Genomic DNA, 17,105 nt, shown 5'->3' with positions numbered 1-17,105 from the left:
CACCTAAATTTATAGACGAGTAAAACGACGCATATCATCAGCATAAGATCTTGATAATGATGTAAGTTTTATGATAAACGATAATGACAAATGACACGTCGCATGAAGACGGAAATAAAGATTGAACATGTTTGTATATATCGCACTTTCCATACGAATTAATTAAAAACTTTTTCTTTGTTTCCTGACTTCGAAATTGTCAGTTAGGAAGACGAATTAAAAATTATAACGAAAAATATGGAGAGAACATGTTAAAACTGTAAATATGACATAAATTGTAAAAGATTATCCTTCACGTAACTCTAATTAATAAATGTGCACAATTAATTCAATATATGATAATTAATATATAACAAATATATATAATTTCAATATGTGGCTTATCTTATTTATGATTTATGGGATATCATTTATCACTGTTTGTTATTTATCATTATTATTACGTCATTTTATCGCAGAAAGATCGAATTGCCTCGCGGTACTCCTCATCCAATTTGCATGCGCGTCGTCTCGCGTCCCTCCCGCGAAAGCAACAAGTTCGACCACGATCGGGACTCGGGACGTCTCCTCGCGACGTCGGACGTCATAAGTCTTATGTAAGTGCCTCCTGTCAGAATACTATGAAATTTTTATTCCGTGCGTATTGAATGAGAAAATATGTGCGTCGCATCTCGTCCTCCCGCTCAGGGTGCGGTAGGGGAGGGAGAGGGACAGTTACGCGAGAGAGGGTAAGTTACGCGTCGACGTATGATTTCTCTGGCGCCCCATGAAACGCGCATGGCAGTTGGAACGGCGCGTATTTAAGGGCTGATCTCCGGCTGTTCTCGCCACTGTCACACGGTTCTCGTCCGAGCCTCTCGCCGGCCACCTCACGCGGCGTTCGCCCTCGCACGACCCTTTGTCCTTCTTCGTCGAGCCGTCATCCACATCCACGTCCGCGACACGTCGACGGCGATCTCTGCATCCTCTTGTCGTCCACTTCATCCGTCGCGCGATTCCCGCACCGTCCCGTTGCCGTTCCGCACGGACGTCTGTCCGAGCCGCCGAGTCAGAGCCTTTGGGGGTCAATCGCGGAGCATCGGGGGGGTAACTCATCCCCCGTGCAGACTCGCGGTCCCGCTTAGACCGACACCGGCTCGCAGCCTGCCGGTGCAGATAAGGTGCGATAAAGAGGGGAACGAGCGCGACGAAGCCGTAAGGGTCCTCCGCTTTCGCGACGCTGACCATCTCTCGGCGACTACCTTCTTTGCTACCTTTGCGCTCTCGCCAGGTTGGTACCGTCCCATTTGAATGCTTCAATCTAATTTTAACTTGTTCGCAAAGAAAGATTTAAAAAAGGCAAATTATGTTTACCTCGTAATGATCGGATTACCGTCTACGAGCACCGATGCAGAGTATCAGTAATATTTCTTGCAGAATCTTTTTTGAATTCGCGAATCTGATGAGATACGTCGAATATTAACGTAGATCTGTTAATATATAATTATATATAATTAATATATTAAAAAAATACGCATCGGTGCTTAAGGGTTTATACTGTCATGTTCGAAAAATTCACGCCCGAAGAAGTCGGTTTATACGAAAATATAAAATATGTTATGGAAAAGCTCTTTAAGTGACATCTCTATTTTACTTTTCAATATTCTAAAAGATGAAAACTTAATAACTTTGCAACTATTCAATTAAATTATTTGATGTATAAAAAGTTTTCGTGTTTGGCTAATTTTAGGGATCGGATATATCACCACCTACTCTCTTCCAGGAATAACCCTTGTACACCCCCTCACGAAGAATATAATTTAATTAGGGATTGAAATGCTACAGCGGCTTTGAGACAATCGACATAATTCGTTTCAACGATTTTTATTTGTAAAGTTTGCACTCAATCACAGTTTACATAGCAGTTTATTTGTATTTTTTATTGGCGCATATGTGTTGAGAAGTAAAGGTCAAATACTTTGCTAGTACAGATATAAATATTTCTTTGCTAATACAAATATAAATAGAAATCTAATTTTCTTATCAAACTCTAAACCTTGAAACCAATATACGGGTAATTATTATTTGTGAAGTTGAACGTAAAATGGTATTACGGTATCAATTGACTGTGCTTCTTATTTATTTTAAGATCATATTTTTCTTTGACATTTTTCTTTCGAAGTTCTTGTCGATTGGCAATGAATTTATTTCACGAGTAGAAGGATGCGCGGGCGGACATGATCTGATAAAAACTATTTTATATACAGATCAAACATGTTTAATGTAGACACAATTTTATGTGTATATTGCATTCTGCATACAAATCGGATTCTCCGTTTATAATGTACATATCATTATTAAATAGTCATATTTTATATTACATATAGAATGTTCCAGAATTGAGGAAAGTATAAGAAATAATATCTCGCCAAAAATTCCGAGCTGATTGTCGTTGGTAGAGAAGATGTTTTAGAGCCATAATCTTGAATTACGAGGAAAAATTACGAGAGTTTTACGGGGAACTTTTCCAAGAATTAAATGCGAGAGAAACAAGTGTTGAGACATTTGGCGCTCAACATGAAGTGGACTTTAACCGAACTTTTAATTAAAAATTTAATTATCGCGAAACAAGATGCTGAAGATCGAAAAATTGCGATAAAGCGTGATCTCTCTACTGTTCTCATTATATAAAGAAAATTTTATTTTAAATTGTAAATAGGAAACGCTGTACGTTCAATTTGATGGTAATTCTGAGACTTTTACATAATACTCATCGTACACCGATGACGTGAAAAGCTCGTACACCTAATCTTTCAGACGATCCACTTTTAAGTTTGATATTTTAAGTTTATATTCAAATAAGGTGTTACGATAAAATTGATGGCGAGCGTTTTAATTTTTATTTGACAATTTTTTTACTTAGTGACGCGGAGAGCTTGTCTACTTTTAAAATGTCGAACTTGGAAATTGATATCTTGAGAAATGAGATAAACCGCTGTTGGGTGCCGTCTCTCGATACCGTCGTGATAAATGCGCTCAAAATGGCTTCGCAGTTCAACGCGCGTAAATAATTAATGCTTTGATGAGGATCCAAAATGTTTGTAAATTGACGTGAATTTATACTTTATGTATCTATAAATCTATTTTATAAATCCAGCAACTATACCACGATACTTTGGCATTCGTTATACAAGGTAGGGAAGTACTATACGGTCAATTATGAAAAACCGGATTTTCGTTTCTCAATTTGCGTTTGATTGTCCGATGAAACGATGAAATGTTCTACAATACGCACGGAATAAACATAACAGTCGGATTACGAATCGTATACCGGGATTGTTTTAATCAATTCTCCCTATATTACGCTACATTATGATCTCGCACGGTAATTTATAAGCTCGGTTCACGTAAACGAAACGTAACACGTGGCAGTTACAAATATCGTCCTCATTAGCATTCAATTAACGCAAGCTCTTAATTAATCATGTGCGCGATTCAACACGCTTATCTTTTCTTTTCACTCGTTACTCTTTAGATTTATCTCCCTGCGGCGCGTTAATTGGAATCATCGCAAGGATGAAAATGATAAAATGGATAAAAAGGAAAAATCGTAAATTAGCTGTTGTTTTAAGACAGCTTTACGATGCAACCCTATATATACAACTCTATATATACATATATGATTCAAAAAGTTACTGCCAAACTTAAGGAGCGTATAGAGAGGGCAAAATAGAACAACTTTCGATTAGGAATCTATATGTTCTCCAAAGTAATCCTGAGTCAGTACAGGCCTTTGAATGTATTATGGAACGGATAATATACCAATGAAATAATCGTAATTTGCTACTCTTCCACTAGCTTTATTTTGTTTTTTATTAAGGTTTATTTGAGAGGGATATTTGAGAGAGTGCGCCAGAATTTGTTTGACGATGCAATATGCTTGCATTGAATGTGGAGGTTGCCAATTCGAACACCTTTTGTAAATTCAGTTTGTGCTAGTGTAATCCTTAACAAAACCTTAATAAAAACAAAATAAAGCTAGTGCAAGAGTAGCAAATTACTTCATTATTGGTATATTATATCCGAGTTCCATACATTCAAAGGCCTGTTCTGACTCATGCAGTACTTTGGAGAACATATAGGTTCCTAATCGAAAGTTGTTCTATTTTGACTTCTCTATACGCTCCTTAAGTTTGGCAGTAACTTTTTAAATCACTCTATACATACTTCTTTTGTTCTTTGCGTGAAAAGATGCGAATTAATCTTCTCAAGGATTTCGCTATTTCCGCGCATCGTAGAACTGATCAGAGAAACGTATCTCGCAAATGCGATTTCTCTCAAAAGTATATATACCCTTTTCCTATTTCCTATCACAGACAATATTGTGCCATTTCCTCACCCACGACACTTAATCGCTCGATTGCGCGATATATCTTGACCGTATATTACGCGGAGTTTCGAACAATATCTCACAAAGGGCGAGTCTTTAAACTTCAGGCTCGGAGAACGGAAATTTCATTCTCATCGAAGTAAATATTGAGAATCGCCGTCTCTCCTTCTTACGGACAGCTTAAGAACAGCGCGACGGGGATAAATCCTCCCGGAGCGACCTTATTAAATATTATACCGAGATTCTCTTATAATATTTCGAAACCGCGAGAAACTCGCGACTGATATCGCGCATGTGAATGGTCGAAGGGTAGGAGGGGGGGGGGAGGGCAGAGGGAGGGTCTTGTTTTAAAGTTACGAAATTTGTAACGCTATAACTTTCCCGGAGGCGAAAGCCGAGTGCACTAATCTCTTTCAGCCCAGGGGGGGGGGGGGGTTGCGCGAGAGTCATCGTGCACGACGCGCGTGCTTTGGTGTCTCTAATACCATATGCAGCTTTCGCAAGTTTAATCGCGATTGTAATACAGCGCAGGGAAGGGGAGGGGAGGGGGGAAGGTACAAACTCCGCGTAATTCCGCGCCGTATCAACATTCATACCGTCTATGGACATCTTCCCTGCGCCGAATGACGCAAACTCCTCGTGCACCACATTAAATCGCGTTAGTTCTAACGAGCACGACTATTTCGCTGCCGCCATTCCGCTCGATCTTATCCTGGAACAACGCGAGAGTTTCGGATAGGCTGGATGCTCGTAATCGCAGTCGCGAAACGATAAGATCGATCGGTGATGTTTCCTTGCCTGTTTGACTTTATCTCGCGAACGACGTAACAACGTTCGCGCTAAGATAATTTCTGCTCTGTTGACAACCGTAAAAAATTTCCGCCAGCTACTCGTTGAGAAGCTTAGTAATTACTTGTTCCTTTTTTTATTAAAAGAAGAAAAAGTAATTAAAACAATTCACAATAAAGAAGGACGATTTTGGATAGTTAAAATATCACGTTAAATTGACAATCTCATTGAAATCTCAGCGAATAGGGACACACGGCTCGTTAATGCCACATTTCTTCTTGCTAGACACATTAAAAGCTTTCTTCAACACTCGCTGGTAAATTGTATTTGCTTAAAAAGTATTTGAAGCGACAATTGTGTCACAGAGAGCATTGTAAGCGCGGAGTCTTCCTGATGGGCTCTTACAACGTGCGTAACGTGGTGATAGAAAGTGGCCAATTTATTAAAAGCCGTGCTCTTTAAAGTATAATAAACGCAAACGGTATCTCGCATTAGACGAAAAGTTTTATCATTAGAAATGCATACTGGCGTCAGCTATCTCGGAAGGTGACACCTCGGAATGTCAAATGAAGAGAACCGGGTTTTCCTCGCGCGTTTACGTCCACGTAAGTGACGTATTGCTACGAGACGAATTTCGTGTTCCGACGTTTCTCTCTTTCTATTCGCCGAAATTGCCAGACTTATTGAAATTGCGTGGGTAGTGCTTGACGTAATGGAAACAAGTGACATTTAAGCTAGCAAATGTGACGTAATACAATTGCCACGCTCGTATAGGATACCTTATAAAGCGAAATTTACGAAATATGTAGATTCATGAGATAAACTGACTTTCGTCGGAAGTTTTAATAAAATTGTGATATCGGCGACCTTTTTCAATAGTTTATTAATCCTATCCGTTGCTTCTGCGACTAAAATTATTTTCGACATCTCTCTAATGAGAAAAATATCAAAAATAATATTACACGCACCTTACAAGAATCTATGGATAATGATAACAGAGATACGGGGCGACAGTAGATAAATAAAAAAAGAGAGAAAGGGAGAGAAAGGGAGAGAAAGGGAGAGAGATTGGGAGGAAGGATTACAAGAATTTTATACTGCAGGTATTAAATCGGCAGTCGAGCCAGAAAATATTCGGGCAGCGCGCAGCGATACGTAAATCAGGAATTCCGATACAGCGAACATATAGGTATTTAACAGTCAATCCGGAATAAAGTGGTTGAAAATTCAATCATCATTTTACGATCCAGAGTTATTAAAGCTTAATGCCTTCAAGATCCAGAGGAGATTATCAATTAAAGGAAGAATTAAGAATTTCAAGAAAATTGAAATAATGAATCTTAGATCAACTTTCGTTGGAGAGAGGTTTCTTCAATCTCTCTTTCTCTCTCTCTCTCTCTCTCTCTCTCTCTCTCACACACACACACACACACACACACACACACACACACACACACACACACACTTTTTAATATACATTCGAATATATTAAGATTATGTGCAATATTAATATTAATACAAAAACGTTTTGAAAATATCATTGTCAACAGTCGATCTCTAATTTCTCCTTGACTAGATCTATCGACAGTCACTTCGGGTTTGGATGAGCTTAATTATTTTATTAAATTAAACCCGTAATCTTTTTCTTATTATTTTCTTAATTACGAGAAAAGTCAGTTTTTCAGGAAAGAGAAAGGACGTGGGAGGGTATCTTAAATTTTTTATCCTTTCGGATTGCGTATCTGTGGTGATTGCTCGCGGTGACGAAAGAATGTCTCGTCATCTCTCGTTTCCACGATATTAATATTTCATCGCACCTTCAAAGATAGCTACGTGAAGGTTCGGATATGTATTATTCTGGTGATATCGGAGAAACAGAGAGACTTCGAACACAGTCGTCACTTTCAACGTACACATATGCTTATGCGTATGCATTACGTAACTCGCGCATTAATGATTCAGGGGGGATTTCAGGGCACAGCATATACGATACGTGTATTCTGTTCGTATCCATATACCTTTCGTATACATATATTTATTTCTTCGTATTCGTATCCTTTGATTTTCCCAGTCCGCAGCTTCTTCAAGTGACGTCAATAAGCCCTTGTTATTATTTGTCTTATTAAGAATTTAACATACCTTGTGTGTTTTTGCTTTATGATATAATATAGGCAAACGCGAAGGTCTTCTTATATTTTTTAGATATTTATGTACAATAATATAATAATTCTCGCGCACACATCGCACACTGTAAGATATTTTTCGCTTATAATTTGGAATTTATAATCTCGCGTTAATAATAATAGCGTTTCTCTTCTGCCGCGGAAAAAGAGCAATCAGAGTTTATTGCGGCATTATCTTGGTTCATCCTTCTCTAATCGCTCTTAAGAACATTTAAGAACACGACGAAATCGAAAGTTTCATAATTACCTTCGGTCATTATCTTTCTTTGAGTTTCTCCGATGCGTCGTAATCTCTCTCTCTCTCGAATATTTCTCGATCTATTCTTATCCGCGTATTGTTATTTTTTTTGTTGCCATGCGTATGCGTGGGGTTTTTTCTGGTAACTCTGCAACTGCGTTAAGCCTAAAACGCATAGGTCACGTACGTATAGCGTAGGCAATAATTGTACATACCGAGAGACACATGTATATCGGATACAGCGGAATATGAAAACGCACGTTTTTAGCATTCAGTCGTATTACCTATTCGTTGCATCGCCAATATTTACATACGTGCGTTCGCAGTTGGTGATAAGCGAACGCAAACAATACTATAATCGCCTCTCTAAATCTTCGCGTTTTAATTTCGATATTCTATCAAAATATCCGAGCTGTTGAGAATTAAATTAAATTTAATTGAAATCCCGATTGAGACTAAGACAACGTGCGATACACTGACGACCTGACACAAAGACTTCTTTGCTAAATTTAATTTTCACCATTGTCTTTATCGATTCCTAAAAAAATATCTGAATTTTTAGAACTATTTTTTTACGTGACTCTCCTTAAGAGAGACTTCTCCCGTTATTTTATGTGCGTGTGCAATTCTAAGATCCGACGTATCGTTAATCTCGCGCCTGACCCTTCCACTTACTCTTCCTTCTTTATTTTTGACATAGGATTTTGTAGACATAAGGATAAGTCAGGATATAATTTGCGCGGTCACAAAGGCATTGCCTGTTCTAATCCGCGCAAGGGTTATACATTCAACCACTTTTTTAAGACAGTTATATTGTTAGACATGTGCATAAATTATTTTACATAGTTTAAAACATGCGAAAAAGAATTTACTTAAAAAAAAAATAACAAGAGTTTGATATTTCGATCTCATTTTTGCTTCGTCCCTCTTAAGCGATTATTTTGAAAGATCTATCAAGAAGACGAACGCTTGTAAAAATTTTTAAGTCCTACCTGAAAGCTCGTACATCGAGATGCCTTTGTTAAAGGAGGATTTCCTGGTAGACGCGTATTTTCTTCTTCTTCTTCTCTCGAGACTTGGGGCGGCGTGGTTTATTTAAGCGAACTTCACTTCCGGCGTCGTGACACGTGTCTACGTATATCCTACCTGTCTCTCGGTATGCGATACTCCGCTCCGCATACACAAAACACGATTACCGGGTTCATCAACTGTGAGCGAACTGTCGGCGAATCAGCAACAGGTTGCCTATTCGCTCCGATCCGTGTATTACAATTGTATATGTATATACACAGTTCATGGTCGTCGCACCGCATAGCAAAATATTATTCCGACGATATGCTCGGCGTACACTTACATCATGATATATATATTATAAGGAATCTCGGGATGTAGCTGAGATTGACCCGCACGTGTAGCCAGTTCATTTAGGAAGATTAATTGTCTGCTCATTAAGTGCGGCTGATCACAAGGCAAGGAGATATCCTTGAGGATATTATTCGAGTATAACCTAGATATGACCTCGGAATATATCTTCTGAAATGTATCTCAAGTTTCTTATTAATTAACTGATAATTAAACGTTTCTTATTACTTTCTTCGCTCAAAAACAGATACAAAAAGCCATTTATTTTTGCGTCAACGAACCCTTCAAAACCCTCTTTTACGCGAGAAACTAATACAAAAAAAAGTTTTTTCGAGAGTCACTCTTTGGTAGAACTTTATAAAATTTAAATATATAACATTTTTTAACAGACAAACGCGTTTTCGAACGACACGGTTCTTTTCCCTCTTACAAAGACGAGAGAATATCAAATTTATTCGCTCTTGTCCACGATAGAAATTTTTGCTCCGACCTGATCCCGGTCGGCGTTATCCATTCAAACAAAGTAAAGGCTATCGGAAAGTCCGAGCACGGGCGTAACACGATTTTTTCCTCTCCTCGAATTCGTTCGTAAGGATCTCTCGTGTTCTTATCAATAAGTCCTATTTACCTGAGGCACTTTCAGATCGCCTTCTCTGTAACGCGATTCTCCGACTTTCTTCCTTGGACGTCTCTCATCGTCTTTAACATTCCTCTCGTATAGGGGAGACCGGAGCTAGTTGGTATGTACATGGAACAAATTGATAACTATTGTAAAAGTGACAAAAGATAATACTGCATAAGAAATATGGTATTTCCGCAAAAACGTTGCGATAATATTTTAATTAGTTATTTCAAGCTGAGTAGCGTATTTTCACAAGTAGAAAATATTTTAGTTTTGTATAGCCGAAAGTAAAATAAATCAGTGATATATTAAATGCTATATTCATAAATCTGGTCACTTTATATCATAATTCTAACTGTTTCTTTAAGATCTTTACTTAGAAAAAAAAAACGTATTAACTAGCCCCGGTCTCCCCTACATTTGCGGTGTAATACATGGTCTGGGTACAGCGCTGATACCGCGCATGTTAAAGTCGCGCATATGCGAGATGGCACGATGTTCGTGAGATAAAAAATTATTATTGGGGTCTCGGACTTGGACGTATACGAAAATCACTTTACATAGCTTAAAACATAGCTTAAAACAGCGAGAGAGGATATTACTATAAAAAAGGAAAATTTTGTTAATAAACTGAAACTGAATTAAAAATTCAATTAAAAGTTATATTGATTTAAATAAGAAATGGTATCGCTGTCCAAATTATTTGGACGCACAAAACTGGAGCTCACAAAAATATAACAATAAACGTTCCCGCGACTACTCCGTCCGTGTCTGATCGAATATTTTACAGGGTGTTTTATACATACAGATATACAGAGACGTTCTGATTACCGTTACGTTATCGGTCGACGTGACTCCGTTCGTTTGTATTACACGGTGTCACAGCAGCTGCGTCTGAAGTTTAAGGCTAATCGCTCTTTGTACTGTGACCGCTCGCACGCCGTGTCGCAAGATACATATGTCGCGGAACTCGCCGAGAGCCATTACGGCATTTCTCTTCCGTTCGGATTGCGTGAACGTCGACATGTGAACGTGACATCTAATCCTCAATAGGTGGCCGTTATCGTTATCGCATCAAGGAAATCGTATGCCTAGGAAGTCGGGCCGCGCGATATCCGCGGGTCAACGTATGCGGACACTCGCTTCTGTATACGGTATAACGCGTCTGTAAAGCGAGAAATGGAGCAGGGAAATTCGCAATTCGTAATTCACGATTCAAACGTCCGCGTCATTTGCACGCATAGGCCTTTTGCACTTTGAATTTTTACCATCTTTCAAATGTAAGTTTTCTTTGTATAGAATTCTTTTCTTCCGCGTTTCAGCGATCAAATAGTATTCAGAGTGAACTTATACAAGTCGCGCAGGTAAACCAAGTTTAAACGACAGGAGGAAAATAATTCAGCTTGATCGCAGCCAAATTACATATATTTGCCGTGTATATTGCTGCTAGATTGTTGTATATTTGACGTGGGAGCGAACAAATTTCGCTTCGATAACCAATTGTTCGACGTTACGGTAAAATCTGTTTCACTGGCGAGATAAAAGAAATTTTGCTGAATAAATTTGCCTATAGAAACATGTTAATGTCAAGTTATTGTTAACTTGCTATTGAAGCAAACAGTCTATTTGCGGCAAATGCAGTTTTCCCATCACAATATAATTGTCGCTGATATAGAATGTCGGTATAAAAATTAATGAAAGGAGATAATGGGGAAAAAAAGGAGATAAAGTAAATGTATTATTCGAGCAAAATAATTTGCAAAGCAGAACGAAGCTATTTCAGCGAAGGATTAGTCTTCTTGACAATTCGTTTTGTCCATATAGCACTTAACAAAATTTGTCGCAGCAATTAGATATTTACTGTTTCGGCAATTCTCTTTCCTCTGCGATGCGTTCCCTTTGACTTCATTGCTGCTTGCAAACCTGAAGGAAGCCGGCAATATATTCTTCCTTACAGCCCAAAAATGATGAGCTCGACGCTGATGATCCTCGTGTCCGTGACGACCATGGCAGTCCTGTCCGGCGAAGCTCTCGCCGCGTTGCCCGCTCAGTGCAACTCGGGATTTCTCGACGAGCTTCCGCCCAGACTGCGTAAAATTTGTATAGCCATCGCGAGAATATGGGACGTCAGGGACATGAATGACTTCGCCGACGACAGAGGTAACCGCCTGTCTAATCGAATCAGTTCGCTTTATCGCCACACCGCCGCCGCCGCCGCCGCCGCTGGAAGGCGAGGCGAACGACTCTTTAATTTATTTAGTGAATGATGAAAGGCAAATATCGCACGAACGCATGAAAACACGCGCTCCTTGCACGTGCCTCTTCCCGCAATTGCTTTCCGCTATATTAATTTATGTTATCGCCGCTCGAAAAGTGAGTATCTCATACACTCAGCCAGTGTGTATCATTTTGAATGCTATATAGGCCTGAATACGCCATCCCCCACGTTCCACGTCCTCGGACTGAAGGATTGATTACGGCGATAACGGATAATTATATGGCTCGCATTTGAATTGCTTTCAGAATACCGGGAGAACTTGCCGCGATACGACAGTGGTGTCAAGAGGCAAGACGTTGACCACGTGTTCTTGCGCTTCGGGAAACGACGTTAGAACAAAGGCATCGCACCCCCTCCGCTCTCCCTTCGCAAGCGATAAATGATTCGAGTTAAGTTCTCTTAGGTTCCCATTCGATCGTCCTGTCATCGAAAGACTCGTAGCACGTCTACCGAAAATGTAAAAGAAAAAAAAAGGGAAAGAAAAACAAAGAACAAAAGAACCCGTAAAAGAACCCGCCGCAAGACGATCGACTCTAATCTTGTTAACGTTGTTAACGATCTAATAATTTTTATTTTCGCTGTATCTAAACAGCATTCAAGATATTAAATTGTTACCCTCGAGCGCCCTGAGTCGCACCCGCGTGAAAGTAAGTATATATCTGGTTAAATATGAATTTTAAGCGTGTTAGCGCAATTAGTTCTCTTTGTTCGACAAAAGCGAGAAGTTTAAAGAGACTTTAATTAGCAATTAAACGTACATTATATTGCAGCACCTACTAACGGCCAACGTTCCATTCATGGAACGAAAATTTCACGTTACAAGATAATTTCGTTACAAGATAATTTTGATGATATAAATAATCTTCCTCTGGACACTTTAGATAATATCCCGACACGCTGGAGTACTAAAAACATAATCGTGCAACGCTCGGAAAGAGTAAATTAGATAGTTACAAAAATAAAAATCTCGCGACATTCTATCCTTTTTGTTAGTTTTAAATAATTTTGCGAGTAACGGCAAATGTGTCAAAACTGCTAAATAATAAAAGCTCCTTGAAAGTTGAAGCTACTATTAATTCTATATGTTGCGTCACCACAAATAAAAAGCGTATCACAATTATAATGATGCACCACATTCCAATCTATACTGTATTACACTGTGAATGTACCAAATTTAATCGTCTATTAATTAATCAATTAATTAATCATTAGTGCACTACTTTAACTATTAGATTATAGGCCAGATTAACATCGCCATTTTACGAATGTAAGAACGTAGGAACGTTGTGCCGTATATATCGATTTTCGCGCGACTACTGTTTCCAATTAATAACTCTCATCTTCGCGTCGCTTGCGAGATAATGATCCTCCATGTAAGAGTAAAGAGTGTCGAAAGGTCTACGTGCGCCATTTGTTTTATAAATCAATCATTTTGCACCTCGTAACATTATCGGTGACACGGACAATTAGTCTGACAACGCAAGATTCAATTAAATTAAACGTAAATTTAATTTATTCAAATTAATTCCCGGATCGCGTACCTATGTCAGTAATACACTCAAATTCATATTATACGCGCCCGCATTCGCTATTTCATTTAATTCCATTTATCCAAATGAGATTTGCTTGATTATATTTCGGTGCTATGTGCAGAACTTATATTCCGGAATTGGAGAGGGGCGGACTCGTGGCGTTATTTCACAAAGATGCAAATTAACTTTTTCTCGATAAGAAAACATTGAAAAGAAATTACTGCTACATTCGCAACACTTTTCGAATTTCGAATTTTTATTTAATATCTCATTGAATATATTATCAACGTTGGATATAAAAATTCTATTAAAATAAATTATTCTTGAGCGATTAATAAATCTTCTTTTGATAGAAAAATATCGAAAAGAAATTGCTGCTATATTCGCAACTTTTCGAATTTCCATTTAATATGTATCGTTGAATATATTATCAGCGACAGGAGGTTTAAAGGTTCTGTTAAGATAAATTATTCTTGTCATGTGCGATGAACGACGTTTTGTAAATGGCAATAAATGGATCCTTATTAGCGACTTATTATCAGATCGATTCTGTGTTTGATAACGCTACGTGTTTGCCTACCGGCACGGCCGGGGCAGCTTGTATATTCATTACGAAAAAGGGTACAGCGGTACGAACGAATGTTGCACAACTGAATAACAAATCTTCGAATTAAATAATAAACAGAGGTTAACGAAAATGTATGCTCCGCCCTATCTGTCCCGACTCGTTAAAGTGCGCGCGGCACATTCGACTCCGGCGACTTTCGTTAATCAATTGATCGCAAACCTATGTCCGAATTATTTCCCAACTGTCTCGCCACGTACGTGCCGGAAGTCCCTGCCCTAAGAGATCACATTGTTTCCAACGTCTCTACGTCTTACGTCTTACGTCGTCGAACATATTCGCAGCTCGTTATGGATGCATTATCACTCACGGAACGGACGGAACTGTAAGATATATGGCCGATGCGACGCGTGCTAATGCACGTATTTTGCGAGGTAATAATATATTTATTATATATAACAGAGAAATATATATACGCATATAAAGTGATTCTCTCAGAATGCTTTGTCGTTTATTACATGACCGCACCATCATCCTTCGTCTCTCTTTCTCTCGATGTTATTATGAATCTGTGCGCGGCAGAAAACATTTCCAGCTTCCTAAAATTTCAATATCAAAGCGACCGAGATTGCAAGCGTTTTCCATTAGAGAGAACCGTCTGGTTGAGCAACGCATCGTCTACTCCTTCTCTGGATCGCTTGCGTAAACCCGCGATGTCGTTTTCCAAGGAATCAATTATGAATACGAAGCGACGTTTTCTTTTTGTGCAACTCGAATAACGTCTCGCGGATTCTTTTATCGACGTAATTCACGTCGCAGAACATCGCGACAATTTGCTCGAGAAGAATTCGGAGAGGAAAAAGAAGAAGGGAAAGGAAGTCACGAACGAGACCGACTCCTGACAACCGAGCTCGATTTCCGGCGACAAGCGAGTCTTGCGGAAATCGAGCCGCGAGAGTGCGAGAGCAAGGTGCGAAAACGGCCGGGCGGATGATCGTGCGTCGATGAGGAGAATCGAGGTAGGCGAGATGCTATATTATATATGCAACGGCAGATATTTGCGACACCTCGCACGAGAGGCCTCACGTGTCACGTTGTCTGCGATCGATTACGTTTAACAGAAATAAGTCGCTCCGCTACTTTGTACTCAGCCAGCGAGAATCGCTTCCGTTATCCTCCTCTCTTCTTTTTTTCTCTTCTCTCTAGTCGCCTTAACACGTTTAACGCGCACATCACGTAAGTGGTCCCGACTCGTAAAGCGCAAGAAAATATTGCCGTCTATTCTATTATACTAATAGAAACACGCGCTAATATTTTCCGAGGGCGTACCTTACGTACATAGCGCTTTCTTTTTACTCCGTTCCGTATATTGTCGCCGCATTTTTATTAAGGATATTTTAAACTTTCGCGTCTCGCGTGCAGGCGTCACACCGGTCTTATTTTCTGCAAACCACATCTTACAACACGGCAAACATCCCTGTCCGACAATTTGGGGAAGACTATACGGTATTTCGAGGAACACGCGCGTTTCTTTCTCACCAAAGGAGACTAAGCTAGGAATTAATTTAGTCGTTTAATTTAGTGTCGCGATTTATATTGGACCAGCGGTTAAAAATATATATAATTTTTACGCGCTGCCGGTATTAAGGAAAACAAGCAGCTGTAATATCTCTCCCTTTCGCTGAGCTCAAAGATATATTTCCCTCACGCGGAAATTCAAGTTTACGAGAGCAAACTTACACGGTGTAAACTGAAGTGAGCTAGACGCGTATTGGCCGAGGAATTCGTGAAAAGGACGTTCGGTGTACGGGCCAAGGACAGAGATAAAATATATTAAGAGTGAAAAGAAGCGTGGAGACAGAATGTGATGCTGCGTTCCAATTCGGTGCGAATATCCATCATCAAATAAATAAGAGAGGAACCGCCGTACGCATGTATACATACAGCACTGTAGCCGAAAGAACATTCGAATTTAAGAGCCAGCTAAGCAACGGCGCGGTCGGACTCCAGAGATTGATGTCCCACCGTCGTCGTCTCAGCAATTACCCACGCGGCAATATTTGTTTTCCCTCCCATCGCCCTACCCGTCGACCGTCCTGCATCCAAAGTAGTCTTTATCGCGAGTACGGTCGACGGACAATATAAATTGTATAGATATTTATTGATATAGCTTGAAACCCGTGTCTCGCTACGGTATGTAACTACTTTAAATAAAGAAACCAAGTCGATATCTCATCGGGCCTAAGAGATATTGAGAAATCCGTGAAAACATATTTTACCTCGTGTTTCACCCCGTTAAGGATTGAATTTCTAAAACTCCCTACTTAGTGGATGCTTACGAAGGAAGGAATATGCGCCCCCAATTTCATAAGTTTCTAGATTTAGGGGTTTGGGCTGAGAGCGTTGATAAGTCAGTCAGTCAGTCAAGACATTTGTTTTTATATGTATATATAGATTACAAGAATTATAGGTATTACGCAACAGAAAAATTTAATGATGACATATCGCTACACGCATAGTACTATGTTGTGTGTGTGTATATATATATAGGTACATATACCAATTTAGTAGGTAGAGCAATGTAAAATAATTTTTAATAGCTTAAATATGTATTAAGAAATATATTTAAAAAGTTGTATTGTTCGAGAAGATAAATTTGAAAACGGAAATAAATTCTATAAACTTTTATTAGATGTGTTTTTTAAATAAAATTATATAAATCTTCTAACATGTCGCAATAAAGAAATAACTGAAATAATAGTAAATAATTTGGGCGGCAGTGTGGTCTAGTGGTAGAGCGCCAGACTCGTAATCTGAGGAACCAGGTTCGAGTCCACTAGAGCCATTGGAAAGTTTTTTCCGAAAGCTGCGCCTTCCGTGCAAGATAGGCCTCTTGTGCAAAGCAAACTGGGCTCCGTCTTTCGGAAAGAGACGTACGTTAACCCGTTGGTCCAAAGGGTTAAGTGAGAGGAGAAGGGTAGTATTGGATGAGAATTGATCGTTATATTGTTTGATTTTGCCGCAGTACATCCACAATTTTATTAAGAGTTTTTCTACTTTATTAAAAAAAGTACACATCAGTCAAGAAGGCAATGTATACATAGATGTTTGGGCTGAAAAGAAATATCTTAAGCAGAGTAGCTTAAGATATTTCTTTTCAGCCCAAA

At 39.1% G+C, this 17,105-nt stretch overlaps 2 protein-coding genes across 4 annotated transcripts in view; one reads left to right on the top strand and one right to left on the bottom strand.

Moving 5' to 3' along the window:
- Positions 1-8,790, bottom strand: part of LOC139779685 (acyl-CoA synthetase short-chain family member 3, mitochondrial) — a 29,355-nt gene extending 20,565 nt beyond the window's left edge. Inside the window, exons 1-2 of one of the 3 annotated variants that reach the window (XM_071718125.1) lie at positions 8,572-8,789; positions 7,589-7,744 (exon numbers count right to left, since the gene is read on the bottom strand). Coding sequence is in view for 1 of the 3 variants with exons in the window: in XM_071718126.1 (XP_071574227.1) it covers positions 8,572-8,587 (16 nt within the window). In the remaining 2 variants the exon portion in view is untranslated. Of the gene's footprint in view, positions 1-7,588; positions 7,745-8,571 lie in introns of all 3 variants that reach the window. The other 2 variants (XM_071718126.1, XM_071718123.1) reach the window with 2 other exon arrangements.
- Ms (neuropeptide receptor myosuppressin) lies at positions 833-14,438 on the top strand. The gene is made up of 3 exons (XM_071718129.1): positions 833-1,270; positions 11,521-11,723; positions 12,087-14,438. The coding sequence occupies exons 2-3, from the start codon at positions 11,528-11,530 to the stop codon at positions 12,173-12,175; spliced, it is 285 nt and encodes a 94-aa protein (XP_071574230.1). The 5' UTR covers positions 833-1,270; positions 11,521-11,527; the 3' UTR covers positions 12,176-14,438.
- The last annotated feature ends 2,667 nt before the right edge of the window (positions 14,439-17,105 follow it).

The sequence above is a fragment of the Temnothorax nylanderi genome, unplaced genomic scaffold, assembly GCF_030848795.1.
Source record: "Temnothorax nylanderi isolate EJ_2023f unplaced genomic scaffold, tnyl_v1.0 TNYL_tig0237_pilon, whole genome shotgun sequence".
In the NCBI taxonomy this organism is placed as follows: domain Eukaryota; kingdom Metazoa; phylum Arthropoda; class Insecta; order Hymenoptera; family Formicidae; genus Temnothorax; species Temnothorax nylanderi.
This window is presented reverse-complemented; position numbering and strand designations above follow the sequence as displayed.